This window comes from Diabrotica virgifera, chromosome 4, assembly GCF_917563875.1.
Source record: "Diabrotica virgifera virgifera chromosome 4, PGI_DIABVI_V3a".
Taxonomy (NCBI): Eukaryota; Metazoa; Arthropoda; class Insecta; order Coleoptera; family Chrysomelidae; genus Diabrotica; species Diabrotica virgifera.
The window spans coordinates 30162417-30178952 of NC_065446.1; the positions used below are offsets into that span (position 1 = coordinate 30162417).

The 16536-nt window shown below is 31.5% G+C and overlaps 1 protein-coding gene across 1 annotated transcript in view; it reads right to left on the reverse strand.

The window, feature by feature from the left end:
- Positions 1–550: 550 nt before the first annotated feature.
- Positions 551–16536, reverse strand: part of LOC114349373 (WD repeat-containing protein 75) — a 45185-nt gene continuing 29199 nt past the window's right edge. The window contains exons 8-10 of the mRNA XM_028299724.2: positions 14382–14548; positions 6597–6773; positions 551–665 (exon numbers count right to left, since the gene is read on the reverse strand). Coding sequence (XP_028155525.2) covers positions 576–665; positions 6597–6773; positions 14382–14548 — 434 coding nt within the window. The 3' untranslated portion in view covers positions 551–575. The remainder of the gene's footprint in view (positions 666–6596; positions 6774–14381; positions 14549–16536) is intronic.

The window sequence follows — 16536 nt, forward strand, 5'->3', positions numbered from 1 at the left end:
AATAAAAATGTTTGAGAAGTAGGAAGTATAAATTAGTTTAATATTTAAACAAAATATAAATAAAAAGTATATTAATTTCGTTTAAATCATATAATAGAAGTATAACTTCTTACGTGCGTACAAAGTACACACACATTCTTTTTTTTAATGTCATGGACTTTATGTCATTCAGCCAGTCACAACATGAGTATTAGTGTCATGTGTAGTGTGTATATTGAGTAAGTGTCTTGTTACTTTGCAAAGTCGACGTCATTGTCTTTGCAAAGAGACGCTAATTGTATCCGAACGTCTGCGGTCCCTCCGGTGAGTCTCACAACTCGATATTTTAAAAATGTCGTCTATAGACGTTGTGACATTACATCAATGAAAATTAGACGTCTATAGACGTTCTATCCGTCAACGTGTTAAATATCTCTGTTAGTATAGGGATTGTTACTGTCTTGCTTGTTTTCAGGAGCTTGGCAATTATGCCGTCGTGTAATGGAGCTTTGTTAAAAAAAGAAAGTGGTTTAGTTCGTGTAAACTGTAAGGTACTAAATTAAACCACCAATAAAACACAAAATGTATATATTTATTCAAGTTTCCTCCTGGACAACAAGTGACGTTAATAAACTATGACAAGCGAATCTGATTGGCATCAATGTATGAATAGGGCTTTCCAAATACTAAAACAAAAAACTATTATTTTATCAGAAAACAAGAATATTATCATTGTTTAAAAAAGAATAATTGGTCAATGCAATGAATAAATTTGTTCGATTCTAATTGAGACAGTCACCAGATGTGACCACCATTTCTGTCAGGGTTGCAATGTCACGCATAACTGCGATAAATCCAAAATGCATAGACACCAAGTTGGATCCTATTCGTGACACAACAACTCGCATACATATTAAGAAAAATAAGTACATGGAAGAATATATTTAGAAATTGAATTAATAATGCCATGCTACTATACATTATACATTTAATAGCATGAAAGCATTAATTCAATTTCTACATATCGTCGTCCTAATCTGTAAACTGCGTAACTCCATAATTCTCTGAAAATGAGTTATTACTGCCATCTGTTTGAAAAAGTCCCTCTTAACGTTTAGAAAAGGATGCACGTGCACCGTATCTCCATTGCCGCCAAATTTAGTACGAACAATACGTAACTCCCTAGTTTGTCATACCACACGACTGACCTATCACTGTTTAAAAAGTGATATTTTCAAGAAAAAGTTGGTGGCAAGTAATATTAAACACTTATTAAACAATATACAAAATGTTAGTGATATGTGTAAGTATCTATAAATATTCCGTTTTATTATCCTATCTTTTAAAATGGGAGCTACATAGTATTCGCATTAGTCATATTTAGAGAGATAGTTTTTTGTGTCTCCTGTAAAATTTGGATACATGGAGTTACGCAGTTTACAGATTAGGTCGACGATATATTCTTCGATATATTTATTTTTCTTAATACGTATACGAGTTGGTGTGTTATGAATACGATCGTATCAACGTAGGTGTCTATGCATTTTGGATTTATCGTAGTTACGCGTGACGTTGCGACCCTGATAGACTGGGAGATATTATACAGAAGTTCAGCCACGATTTTCTGAGTCCTACCTTTTACAATACTGGAAGGGTAGACGAGGTACTTACAATTTGTGGAAACATCCACAAATTTCCTGTGACATTTTCCTGTAAAAATTAGATTTTCCCATAAAATTAAAATAGGGTTTTGCGATAAATTTCTGAGTCCTGCCATATCCGTAGAATGACAGGATATCATCGATTTTAGGAAGAACATTTTTTGGACAGGAGGATTGCAAACGGGCTAACGTAGTATGTATACAAACATGTAACGAAAATATTAAAATTTTCATGATTTTCTGGGTCCTGTCAACTATAGTATATTGTACAACAAGAGAGAAAAAAGACATATTTCTCACGAGCGCAGAAGTTTGTTGGCACGAGCTGAGGCACGAGGCGAGTTCCGCAAATCAAGCGAGAGAGAAATATGTCATTTTCTCTCGTGTTGTACACTGTACTTTTTCTATGGATGCGTTTTTGTCAAGAGTTCAAACTTCAAAATTAAATAATTTAGGTGCTTTTAGGTATATTATATGTCTAAATTGAAATTAAATACATACACATAGGTATTTAATATTCTTAATATTTATGTTGTTCTGAAGCTATTTCCTTGTGGCATTTCTATGGAATCTCTAACGCGAGAATTTTACTGTCATCGTTGCATTTGGTTGCCTTTTTAAAGACAGATCACATGCTATGATTTTTTTGCGACGGATATTCTTGAGTTGGGATTGATTTCATGTAATCGAATGAACTATCTTTTAGTAAAGTCGTCCCAGGAACGCAACTCATAAATATTGGCGATATCATTTTAAAGTCTTCTATTTTAAAATGTATAATATACGTCTGAATTGCCAATATAAATGAATCAGATTAAATAAATTATTAGAATAATTTTTTTACTTAGCAACAACATGTTTGTTTATTTTAATAGTATTTTGTATTTTGACAACGAAACTCGATTTGGGCTTCGAAACGTTAATAAATTCATTTTTTAGTAAAATTGTGGCTTATTTCCCATAAAAAATACGTAACTTAATATTTATATACTTTATTTATTTAAAATATAATTCACAGTTGAACAATCTTAAAAGGTAATTTATGATAAGTTTTGATAAGTTTGAACACATTTTGTTTGACAAAAATAATTGTGTTTGTATTGTGCATGTTACCATGGAAATGGCGATCATATGTATGTAAACCGGCGGTGAACCCGTGAGAAAAAATATTTCTCACTGCAATGGCCGACTTTTCTCACTGCCTGAGAAATTGTTCATTTTGAATGTATGTAAGTAGTGACAGAAGTTGCACATTGTATAGCATCCATAGAAAAAATAAATTAAACATATTTATTTCAAAATGATCAAAAAACATGTTGGCATGACGTCTCCTACTGTTTAAGTAAACAGTAAATTGGAAAATAAATCTCTTTGGAAAATTCTGCGGAAAATTTTCAACCTGAATCCGTGATTTTCTAAGTACTGCCTTTAAAAGATTATAATACTCAAATGCAATCAATACTTTTTCGGTACTCGGCAGGAAGGTTAAAGGGTTCTAGTAAGACGGCAGGAGTCCTAGATTTTTAAGAAAATTCGTGAAAAATTTCACGATTTTCTGAGTCATGCCATTTTGCATATGTTTCAATAATCTTAATATTATTCTATTTACAAAGAGGCAGGATGGTTTTATAGTTATTTCGCATACAGGATGGGGCATTAGTATGACAAACTCCAATTACACGTTTGTAGTAAGAGATAAGAAAAATAGTTATTTAGGTAAAACGTGGGTCACCATAATTTAAAAATATTTTCTAATATACAGGGCTACCCGTATTGACATGGTGACACAAACTTATGTTTTTTTAAATGGAACACCCTGTATATAGAATTTATAGGAATAAAAGGCAGTTTTCGAGCATATAGTTTAATCAAATCTTGCCCTGTATATAATTTTAAGATTCCTCAGATAATTTTAAGACAATTTAACACAATTCATCTAATCCTAAAATGTTTCCTGAGGGAGCTAGAGCTCCTTGAAGATGGCGTCTTATAATTTTCCATTTCAAAAGACAAAACTGGTCTGCCTTTTTATCTTCCAGAGATAAATCGATTCCATCAATTGCGAATCTCTAGTACCGCTCATAGGAGTCCGTTTTGGGAAGGGCAACGGTTATTTTATCGCATACCTTTTTTGTCTTTAACTTTTAAGCATTTTTGTACTTCTAGTATTCTAGTACTAAAAGGTACTCTTGCTTTAAGTCGGTAGGATGCACCGTTCTCTGAAAAAATCGATTTTAAAATTTTTCGTTTTTAGGATTTGAAAAAAAAAATAAAATAAAAGAAAAACAGTGTATTTATCCACTTAAAGCAAGAGTAACTTTTAGTACTAGAAAACCTCATAATTTAATACTCTACTGTAAAAAATTCTTAAAAATTAAGGACCAATAAGTTATGAGATAAAATATCCGTTGATCTACCCAAGACTAGAAATTTACAATTGATAAAATCGGTTCATCGTACATCGAAATAAACGTTCCAGTTTTCGTTTTTCTAAATAGGTTTTTTTTTTAAATTTTTTTTTCAAATTCAAAAAACAAAATATTTTTCAAATCGATTTTTCTAGAACACGGCGTATCCTACCAACTTAAAGCAAGAGTACCTTTTAGTACAAGAATACCCCAGAATTTAATAATCCAGTGTCAAAAATGCTTAAAAGTTAAAGACAAAAGTTATGCGATAAAATATCCGTTTCCCTACCCAAAACGGACGCCTATGACCGGTACTAAAAATTGACAATTGATGGAATCGATTTATCTCTGCAAGATAAATAGGTGTACCAGTTTTCGTTTTTCTAAATAGAAGCGTTCTGGAGCTATTTAAAAAAAAACGAATTATAAGACGCCATCTTTAAAGAGCTTCCTTAGGAAGCATTTTCAATTGAGTTTAATTTTCTTAAAATTATCTGAGGAATCTCCGGTCTTCATTTGTTAGAGAGTTTCTGGACATCCTGTATAATATAATATGTAGGTACATTCCCTACTATAACCAATAAATTGTAAACATTATTGATTTTCTTCCTAATTACTTTTATTACGTTTACTTAAATAAAAATATGATCTAATCACTTAAAATAAAGATGTTACAGTTTGGTATTAGATTTGAAAGGTGTGTAAAAAATCCGAGACATTATTCAGGAAAATATTTAATACTTCCCGACTGTTTAGACGATATAAAAATTAATAACGTTTTTAATAAGTTGGTAAGTTTTTTAAGCATACTCGACATGGCATGACTAAGAAAATTGTGGTGATATGAATATGTCTGTATAACACCCTACACTAATTTTACAGACTTAAAATTTTATTTTTATATATGAAATATACAACCATCCTGCCTCTTTGCAAATAGATTTATATTAATATTCTTGAAATATGTGCAAAATGACAGGACTCAGAAAATCGTGTAAATTCCCACGAATTTTCTTACACATTTTTTAACTGTGTAGAATAAAAAAGGTGTAACTAAAACCTGCCATTTTGAATAATGTCTACTTAAATTATTTATTTTATAATAAAATTTATTTTTTCTACAACCGTGTTAAAAATGAAATTTTTAGCACTCCATACGAGCGTTAAAAATGCTACTTTAAGGCACTAGTGCTTTAAAAAAATTTTAAGGCACTGCAGTTCGTATGACCGTATGCAATTTTGATGTAATGTCAAAAAAATATAAAATTGGAATGTCAGTCAAGTTCAAGTAAAAGTTTTTGTAGATATTGTCCTGTAATTACGTTTGTAGAAAAAATATTGTATGACATGCGTGTTAAAAAGTACATTTTTAAGGCACTCATGTGAATTGCAGAACTCGCTATCGCTCATTCTGCAAACTTTCACATGCGTGCCTTAAACGTGTACTTTTAACACTTATATCATAAATAACTATTATGACCCAGAAAATCACGGAACCAGGGTGAAAATTTTCCACAGAATTTTCCAAGCGATAAGTGAAGTTAAACATTATGAGACGTCATGCCAACATTTTTTTTTGATCATTTTGAAATAAATGTGTTTAATTTATTAAGTTGTCAGGACTCAGAAAATTATGAAAACTTCATTATTTTCATTACATGTTTGTATATCTATATACTCCCTTAGTCGGTTTGCAACACTCCTGCTCAAAAAATTTTCTTCACAAAATAGATAGTATCCTGTCATTCTATGGATATGGCAGGACTCAGAAATTCATCGCAACTCATTTTTTCTTTCATGGAAAATCTAATTTTCACAGGAAAATGTCACAGGAAACCCGTGGATTTTTCCACAAATTGTAAGTACCTTCTCTAACCTTCCTGTATTGCAAAGGGCAGGACTCAACAAATCGTGGTTGAACTTCTGTCAATATCTCCCGGTTTATGACAGAAATGGTGGTGACTGTTTCAAGTAGAATCAAACAAAGGACATCGCACACATCTTATGGAAAATATAATGTCACTCAAATTCAATAAAATTTATACGATTAGATTCATTTTAATATAACGATCAATTCTTATCATTGCGCCAACTCTTAATTATGATTAATTACGGCGCAAATTGCAATTAAAGTTTATCGAAATCACATTTTTGGAGTCCATAAAATGTTAGTTTACGATCATTATTGCTCTGAGTGCTATTCATAACAGCTTAAATCCCGCTGGGCCTAAGCGGATTAGTGAAACTAATCCGCTGATTTATGGAGTACCGAAAATCTGGGTATTTTAAAATATTTTTTCTCTCTCTAACTTATGTACCTACCCATTTGATTTCAGATTTATTTATATCAATTTCTGCTCTTATTTTTGAAAATAGAGAGTTGGCGCAATGATAAGATTTGATCGTTAATTTAAAACGAATCTATTGGTATAAATTTTATTGAATTTGAGTGACATTATATTTTCCATAAGATGTGTGCGATGTCCTTTATTCATTGCGTTGACCAACTATTCTTTCTTAAACAAAAATATTATATTTTTGATATTACCGTTTTTATTGCTTTGTGCTTCAAATCTTTTTCAAACAAGTGTTTTTGTGGTATGGTTGATTGAACTGAAGCTGACTTAATACCTGGTTGCATCATACCATATACGGATGTGCTCTCGACAGATTCATCTATGGAACTTTTCGTGGTAAACTCGTCCTCACATAGACAATATAATTCCTGTAGAAAAAATAAAAATACAAGTTATTTTCATATGGAATATACCATGTTGACACAACAAACAGACATAAATTGATCGACACATTAAAATATTTTGACTTTTCGGATAAAATAATACGATTAACTAAATCCCCTCTGTATGAAACCAAAAGTAAAGTTATGATAGAAGGTCATGTCTCTGACAACTTTAACATCACTAGAGGCGTACGACAAGGAGACCCGTCCACTCTATTTTTCAACATAATACTGGAAAGTATTTTAAGGGAAAGTAATATTCACACTAAAGGCTCAATTTCACCACAGACATCAATGCATAGCATACGCGGCCGACCTTGCCCTAATTAGCCCGATAAGGGAACGCAAAATTTTACGAAAACCTCCAAAAAAATAAAGGAAGGATGAAAATTTGGGAATAGGTAGTTAAAATTGTCTTCTCCTTAAAAAATTGTAGTCCTTATTTATTCTCATTAGTTTTGGACCAGATAACAGCGAAACTACAGGGTAGTATTCCATGGTGCCTAATGTATGGTGATGATGTAGTGTTAATAGGAAATAGTGAAAGAGACTTAGAACAAAAACTGGAACGGTGGAGACAAGCTCGGAAAAAGATTTAAAACTTAGTAGGACAAAAACAGAGTATTTGGAATGTTCATTTAAAGATGGAGTTACTACAAATAAAGTGGTATCTTTGGATGGTGAAATGATTGTGAAAAGCAATAGTTTTAAGTACCTAGGATCGGTATTACAGAGTAATGGAGAAATAGATGGAGATGCATGCAGTAGAATTAGGGCTGGATGGATGAAGTGGAAAGAAGCGAGTGGTGTGTTGTGTGACAGAAAAATTCCAATGAAGCTGAAGGGAAATTTCTATAAAACAGCCATAAGACCGGCTATGATGCACGGAACTGAATGTGGGCAGTGAAAAAGAAAGAGGGACAACGAATGCATGTGGCGGAAATGAGAATGCTTAGATGGATGAGTGGAGTGACAAAGAAGGATAAAATTAGAAATGAGTATATTAGGGAAAGTCTAGGTGTGGCACCAATTGATGCCAAAATGAGAGAGCATAGGTTAAGATGGTTTGGTCATGTTCAACGTCGAGACGTTAATCACCCAATACGAAGAATAGGTGAAGTGCAGATTTCTGGAAGGAGTAGGAGACGAAGACCAAAGAAGACCTGGGGGGGAGACGATACGGCAGGACATGTTGGTAAAGGGGATTAACATTGATATGACCCAAGATAGAATTGTGTGGAGAAATGCAATTAGGGAAGCCGACCCCGCATAGGGATAAGGCAAAGAGAATGATGATGATGATGATGTAGTTGAAATTGTCTATTCTAATTATATAAGAAAATGTTTACAATTCTACATCCCCTCCATTTTACAAAAAAATGGAAAATACGGGGTGAAAATTTTTTTCTCGGGGGTGAAAAAATATACGCTCAAAATAAGTCCGGAATTGGATAAAATGACTGATTCTAAACAACTTTTCTTCTATAGAGTTTTTTCACTAAGTCAATACTTTTCGAGTTATTTGCGAGTAAATATATTCATGTTTAACAAAATAAAACATGTTTTTGGACGGTTTTTCGGAGATAACTCAAAAAGTAAGTGTTTTAGCGAAAAAAATATTCTTAGCAAAAATATAGCCCATAAAAAATTGAAAAAAATGGTGTATACATGAGGTCTGTAGACCCAGTAGAAGCAGAGTTGCAGCTAATGAAATGAAGGTTCTTCTTCGTCAAATTCCAAATCGAATATTTCAATGTGAAATAACCAAAAAACGGAGCACTTTTCGGGGAAAATTCATTACAACTTTTTTAAAGTGTTTAAAGGTTTATTTTTGTTAAAAAAATCTGACATTAAAAGTAAGTGAGTTACGCTCAAAATATTGTTGGTACTTTTTATTTTTTGGTAAAAAAATGGGGAATATCACCACTTAATTAGCTTCTCAAATAAAATTAATTGTTACCGCTTTACAAGTTACTTTACTTATGTATTGTTTATATATTATCTATAAGTTTCATTGGTTCAAAGTGCTCAGTTTTGAAAAAAATTGGGTTTAAAATAAAACATTTTTTTTTATTTTGAAAAAAATCGTAATTGTTTATGGAATTAACTTAAAAACAATTAGGAATACCAAAAATCTCAAGGCGTAATAAAATGTACGTTTTGCTTTTCTGAATATTTTTGATTTTTGTTTTCTTGTTAGACAAAAATTGGTTATGCTATGGCTGTTCAAAATTTGCCTAAACTCGTGATTAGTTAATCGTTGAAGTCATTTTAACTACAGCTTTTTCAAAACGAAGCACTTTGAACCGATGAAACTTACAGATCATATAAATAATACATAGACAAAGTAACTTGTGAAGTGGTAATGTTAAAATGTATATGTGATGCTAATTAAGGGGTGATTTTCGCGATTTTTTTTACCAAAAAATAAAAGGGACTAACAATATTTTGAGCGTAATTCACTTACTTTTAATATTACAGTTTTTTTAAAAAACAAAAATAAACTTTTTTTTAAAAAAACACTTTAAAAAAGTTGAAATGAATTTTCCCCTAAACGTGCTCCGTTTTTGGGTTATTCCACATTGAAATATTCGATTTGGAATTTTTGACGAAGAAGAGCCTACTTTCATTAGCTGCAACTCTGCTTCTACTGGGTCTACAGACCTCATGTATACACCATTTTTTTCAATTTTTTATGGGCTATATTTTTGCTAAGAATATTTTTTTTCGCTAAAATACTTACTTTTTGAGTTATCTCCGAAAAACCGTCCAAAAACATGTTTTATTTTGTTAAACATGAACATATTTACTCGCAAATAACTCGAAAAGTATTGACTTCGTGAAAAAACTATAGAAGAAAAGTTGTTTAGAATTAGTCATTTTATCCAATTCCGGTCTTATTTTGAATGTATTTTTTTCATCTTCGAGAGGGGGGTATTCCCTTCCATTTTTGTAAAATGGGGGGGGGGGAGATGTAGAATTGTAAACTTTTTCTTATATAATAATAGACAATTTCAACTACCTATTCCCAAATTTTCATCCTTGCTTTATTTAGTTTGGGGTCAAATTGTTCTTTGATCGGGCTAAATGATAAGAAGACCAACATAATGAAGAGGAGTTTTTAAAAGATTCGAGAGAAAAGCCAGAGAGTTCGGGCTGGAAGTAAATCAGGAGAAGACAATATATGGAGATGAGGGGAAATAATGAACAGTTAGGGTAGCTTTGGAAACTATCTACCCCGAGATAGTTGCACAGTTCGATTATTTGGGAGTAACGTTAACAAATAGAAATGAAAAGGCTCAAGAAATCGAAAAAAGAATGGCTAAAGGTAGTAAAAGTGGTGGAAGTATAAGTAAGATGCTGAGATGAAAGAAAATATTCAGAGAAGCAAAAATAATACTACTAACATACTACGGTTAGCCGACCAGCGGTGCTATATGCTAGCGAGAGCTGGATTTTAAGCAAAACTATACAACGAAAACTAGATAGATGGGAGCAGAAAAATATATGGAAGTATAAAAGATGGGCATATCTGGAGAAGAACAAATAATAAAATAATGCAAATGTATGGACAACAAAATTTTTTTTATTTAATACCATAGACATTAGTCATTTAGCCAGTTGCAATAAAGAATATACAATCCTATCCCTAATAAAAAAAAATTTAAACATTGTGAAAGTTCAAAGACTAAGATGGATCGGACCCATAGCTAGAATGCAGGAAGGAAGAGTCCCCAAAGAATTAATAAATACTCAATCTGATACAAAAAGGAAAAGAGGACTACCTTGAAGAAAATGGGTGGAATCGGTAAAAGAAGACTTTGGATTGTTAGGAGCTTAGACAAGGAAAGAGAGAGGACGAGTAATCCTATGACCAAAAGTGAAGCCAAACCGCCACCAGAGATTTTGATAAGCGACGTATCTTTGGGGTATTGTTATGGATTGAGTATTTAAAATGAAAAAATGAAATGTATTTAAAATGAAAAATTTGTGCAAGGTAAATGTTTTATTAAGTTGCTCATATTACGTACATATGTTTCAATACGTATATATGTTTTTATTACGAATTTTAGATGAGGATTTACTTTATTTTTTATAACATTTTAACCCTCAACGAACACCCACCACTGTTGTTTGTTTGGGTTTATATGACTGCGGACACTAAATCCATTCGCCAATTTTACTATTTTTTATTTTATTAGTCATTTTTTCGTATCTTATCTTAAAACTAATACTAATATAATAAACAATTCTACTAATAAACAATTATTTTTGTATTTTTTTTAACAATTTTTGATATATTTTTTTTTATTTATTTTTTTCTAAATGATGTTCTCAGAGTTCCACAGCAAAAACTGCAACATTCTTCTTTAGCCCTCTACTTAATTCGAAAGCTATTTTACTATGGACTGTCCAAGTTCGTCATTCATTTTTATCTACATATTTTTTTTATACTTTTTTAATTATTATATTTTTTTTCTATTTTTTTTTATATATCTTTTTTATAATTTTTCTTTCTTTTTTTTTTGTTTTTTTTTATTTTTTTTATTATATTTTTTATATTTCTTTTCTTTTCTTTTTCTTTTAACATATAACAATTTACAAGAAATACTTACTCTATATTTTACAATTACAATTTAAGCTTAATATCTAAAATATGTTTATACAATAGTCGGTATACCAACTCATTATTTTCTAATGTTAATAAATAATTTAAATTAATGGGATGGTGGACATCAGTCAAAGAATACAGAATAATTTAAATTCACCCACCACTGGCAACCCATTGTTATATTTGATGTGACCGCCATGCTTTTGGTGGCAAACAAACTCCAAACAGGCTTCACTTTTTGAACGTGTATTAAATGAGTGTTACCCGTCCCCTCTCTTTCTTTGTCTAAGGTTAGGAGTACAAAACTGAAAAACCCTAGCACAAGATAGGAAGAAATGGAAGAAAACAAATGAAGCCTTGGGGCTCTAGGGCCTGTTATTTTGCAGAATAATTTATGTATCAACATAGTCATCCTCTACAAGGATGCATGAATTTAAAACTTTTGCCTAAGTAAATATATTCTCCCACCCCTTCTTCCCCCACAGTAGCCGGTAAGGATCCGGTTACTCTTACTGTGAGCCGGTACTGGAGCTTTCCTTCAAAGTAATTATGTAAGAATTTAGTTTTTGTAAGATTCATTTTGAAGCCTATTCTTGCTAAAACATTTCGTGTAGCTGGTTGAGTTCCACACAATATACAAAACAGAATGATTTGGATTTTAGGCAGTCTAAATATTGTTAATACATAAATTATATAAATTAATTAGTTGTGTTTTTACTGTTAGTGTAAATAAAACAGTAAACCGTGAAATAAAAATTTCACGGTTTTTGCTCTAAATTTTAAAGAACCGCTTGGATTGACATGAAATTTGTGCCGAAAAAGTGATATTGTGCCGATGTGTGCTTTTGCCCTGGGGGTGACTTTCACCCACTCTTGGGGGTGAAAAAATATATGTCCAAAATAAGTCCGGAAATGGGTAAACTGACTAATTTTAAGTAACTTTTGTTCTATAGAGCTTTTTCGCCAAGTCAACACTTTTCGAGTTATTTGCGAGTGAATATGTTCATTTTTCAACAAAATAACCACATTTTTAGACGGGTTTTCGCAAATAACTCACAAAGTAAGTATTTTGTCGAAAAAAACGTTCTTAGCAAAAATATAGCCTATAAAAAAGTAAAACAAAAATGGTGTACGCGTTAGGTCTCTGGATCCCGTAGAACCAGAGTTATAGCCAATGAAAAATAGATTCGTATTCACCAAATTTCAAATAGAATATTTCGACGTGAAATATCCAAAAAATTAAGCACTTTTTGGGGAAAACCCCTTATAACTTTTTTAAAATATTTAAAAAAACTTTATTTCTGTTTTTACAAAAAGTTTCTAGCATTAAATTTAAGCAAGTTACGCTCAAAATAAAGTTGGTCCCTTTTGTTTTGGCAAAAAAAGTCGGGAAGACCACCCCCTAATTAGCAACTTAAATGAAATTAATCGTTACCGCTCCACAAATTATTTTACTTATGTTGTGTTTATATAATCTGTAAGTTTCATTGATTCAAAGTGCTTATTTTTGAAAAAATTTGGTTTCAAAGTAAAATTTTTAAAAATTTTAATTTTGAAAAATATGCTTTTTTCAAAATAACTTAAAAATTGTCAGAGATACCAAAAGTCTCGAAAAACAAAAAAAGTCAGCATTGCTTTTCTGAATATCATGTATTTTTTTGTTTTTCTGTTAGACAAAAATTGATTAAGATTTGGTGTTTCTAAATTTGCATACATTCGTGATCAGTGACTCGCTCAACCCCTTTTAACTACAGCCTTTTCAATAATAAGGACTTTGAACCGATGAAACTTACAGATCATATAAACAATATATACACGAGTCAAGAAACTTGTGAAGTCGTAACGATTAAGTTCATTTAAGATACTAATTATGGGGTGATTTTCTCGATTTCTTTTACCAAAACAAAAAGGGACTAACTTTATTTTAAGCGTAACTGGTTTACTTTTGATGCTAGAAAGTTTTTTGATAAAACAAAAATGAAGCTTTTTTAAACATTTTAAATAAGTTGTAATGAGTTTTCCGCGAAATGTGCTTCATTTTTTGGTTATTTCACGTTAAAGTATTCCATTTGGAATTTGACGAATATGAACCTATTTTTCATTAGCTATAACTCTGCTTCTACTAGGTATTGGGACCGTGCAAGTTCGGCAAAGCGACCCCTATTTCTACGCTCTATACTAAAATTCGCACTTTTAATTATATTGGCCAATTATATTGGCCAATTATATTAGTCCTGGTTACTGGATAATTGTCAAGGCTATAGTCCAAAAAAATAATAAGAAGAAAAAATAAGATTCAGGTTATGTTATGAAAACGTCAACAATTGTATGTAGTAAATACAATTAGTTATTAAAATGCAGTACAGCAAGCAAAACAAAATTAATTAAATTTACCTTTATATAATAATTGCATATCATATCAATATTGTGGAGCAATATATAATTTTTCTGCTTCATTGACAGAAGGTATGAAATATACGTCAATTTAACAATTTCAATTGACAATATGAATTATTTAAGATAGTTGCAATATTTCTCCGCGACTCGCGCAGGGTCGTTTCTCGTTTCCCCTTCCAAGTACTTGCACACCGCGAATAGAGACGTGATATATACACCATTTTTTTTAAATTTTTTACAGGCTATATTTTTGCTAAGAATGTTTTTTCGACAAAATACTTACTATTTGAGTTATTTGCGAAAAACCGTCTAAAAGCGTGGTTATTTTGTTGAAAAAATGAACATATTCACTGCCAAATAACTTCGAAAAGTATTGAATTCGTGAAAAAACTCTATAGAACAAAAGTTACTTAAAATTAGCCAGTTTATCCATTTCCTGACTTACTTTGGACGAATATTATTTCACCCCCAAGAAGAGGTGAAAACCACCCCTAGGGCAAAAGCACATATCGGCACAATATCCCTTTTTTCCTTGTCATAACGGTTAAAGAACGGACTAAAAGTAAAAACATTGCAATACTTACATTTTCATCTGTTATAAAATATAACTGGACTCGTTGATACCAACTTAATCTAAGATCGTTAGTGTTTTTACTTGGGATGAAATTGCACGCTCGTATGGATTTGAATTTTTTTAAGATTTCCTCATTTACGTAAATTGGCTGACTGGAACTTGGGGAGAAAACATACACTAAAAAAATTAGTATCTATTTAATTTCTATGCCTTTGCTTCTTGTATTTATAATACAAATTTTATATTTTTTGGCACTATGACTTACTATATTATACAGGGTGTTTCATTGTCCAACAATTGTCCATATAGTAACTGAAGAAACCTTAGCACAAAATTCGAAGATTTAACCTAAAACACTTACATAAAATGTGGTTCCTTACTGAGTTACAGGGTGTTTTATCTAAAAATTTAAAAACTTTTGATCAGCATTTTAAAACTATTCGATGTATCCTTTTCATACTTTGCAGGAAGTATAGGTGCTGTACAAACTACTAAATTATGTTAAACAAACGTTTCTAGTTATTACCAGAGGCGTACGACGGGAGAAAGTGAATAGTTGACCCTTTCCAAATTCTACGCCACTGACGAATTGCTATTTTAGTCCAATATTTGGATTCTAGAAATACTTTCTATGAAAATAATGTACTCTTCATTCGTAACGATAAAGTCATTAGTTTTCGAGATATTTGAAGTTGAAAATGCAACGGCACAGCTATTTTGGTTAATGTATTGTGCCCTTTTATTTTTAACTTCAAATATCTCGAAAACTAATGATTTTATCGGTACAAATGAAGAGTATGTTATTTACAAAAAAAGTTTTGGAGAATCGAAAAATTGCACTAAAATAGTAATTCCGCCAGTGGCGTACAACGTGGAAAGGGTCAACCATTCACTTCCCCCTGTAGTACGCCTCTGGTAGTAGCCAGAAAGGTTTATTTAACATATTTTAGTATGGTGTACAGTACCTACACCTTCTGCCAAGCATGGTAAGGATATGTCTAATACTTTTAAAGTACTGGATACAAATAGTCAATATTTATGTAATAGGTATGTTTGATTTAGAATTTAAAAAAATTTTGTTCCCAGTACTTAAAAGTATTTCAAATATCCTTATCATATTTGTCAAAAAGTGTAGATACTGTACACCCTACTACTGGATGTTAAATAAACGTTTCTGGCTACTAGCAGAGGCGTACAGGGAAAAGTGAATGGTTGACCCTTTCCAAATTCGATACCACTGATGGAATTGCTATTTTAGCATAACTTTTAGATTCTTCAATACTTTCTATGTAAATAATATACTCTTCATTCGTAACGACAAAATCATTATTTTTCGAAATATTTGAAGTGAAGAGTGAAGGGGCACAAAAAATTAACCAAAATAGCTGTACCGTTGCATTTTCAACTTCAAATATCTCGAAAACTAATGACTTTATCGTTACGAATGAAGAGTACATTATTTTCATAGAACGTATTGGACTAAAATAGCAATTCCGCCAGTGGCGTAGAATTTGTAAAGGGTCAACCATTCACTTTCCGCCGTCGCGTCGTACGCCTCTGGTAATAGCCAGAAACGTTTGTTTAACATAATTGAGTAGATTGTACAGTACCTATACTTTCTGCCAAGTACGAAAAGGATACATCGAATAGTTTTAAAATCCTGAGCAAAAATTGTTTTTAAATTTTTAGATAAAACACCCTGTAACTCAATAAGGAACCACATTTTATTTAAGTGTTTTAGGTGAAATCTTCGTATTTTGTGCTAAGGTTTCTCCGGTTACTATATGGACAATTATTAATGAAACACCCTGTATACACTTCTTCAAGAAATTAACGCACCGACTTAAAAATGTGTCATTTTTGATGTCTCGAATTTCCTAAACCTGTTGCGATTTTTTAATATGTGATAGCCTTATTCTTTAAAAATATCGCCTGTAATAATATTGTTGTAAATTGTCATTCTATACTGGGTGTACCAATCAAACTGTGTTTTTTCTCAAAGTTCGCAACACCCTGTGGAATATTCTAACATTTATAAAATACTGAAATTAAAACCCAACTATAGCCTTCACATTTCGTTTTTTTATTCATTCGCTTATGTTGGACAATAAAAAAGTTAGGCACTTTAACAACTAGCCATGTTTTCCATCAATATGTTTAATGAT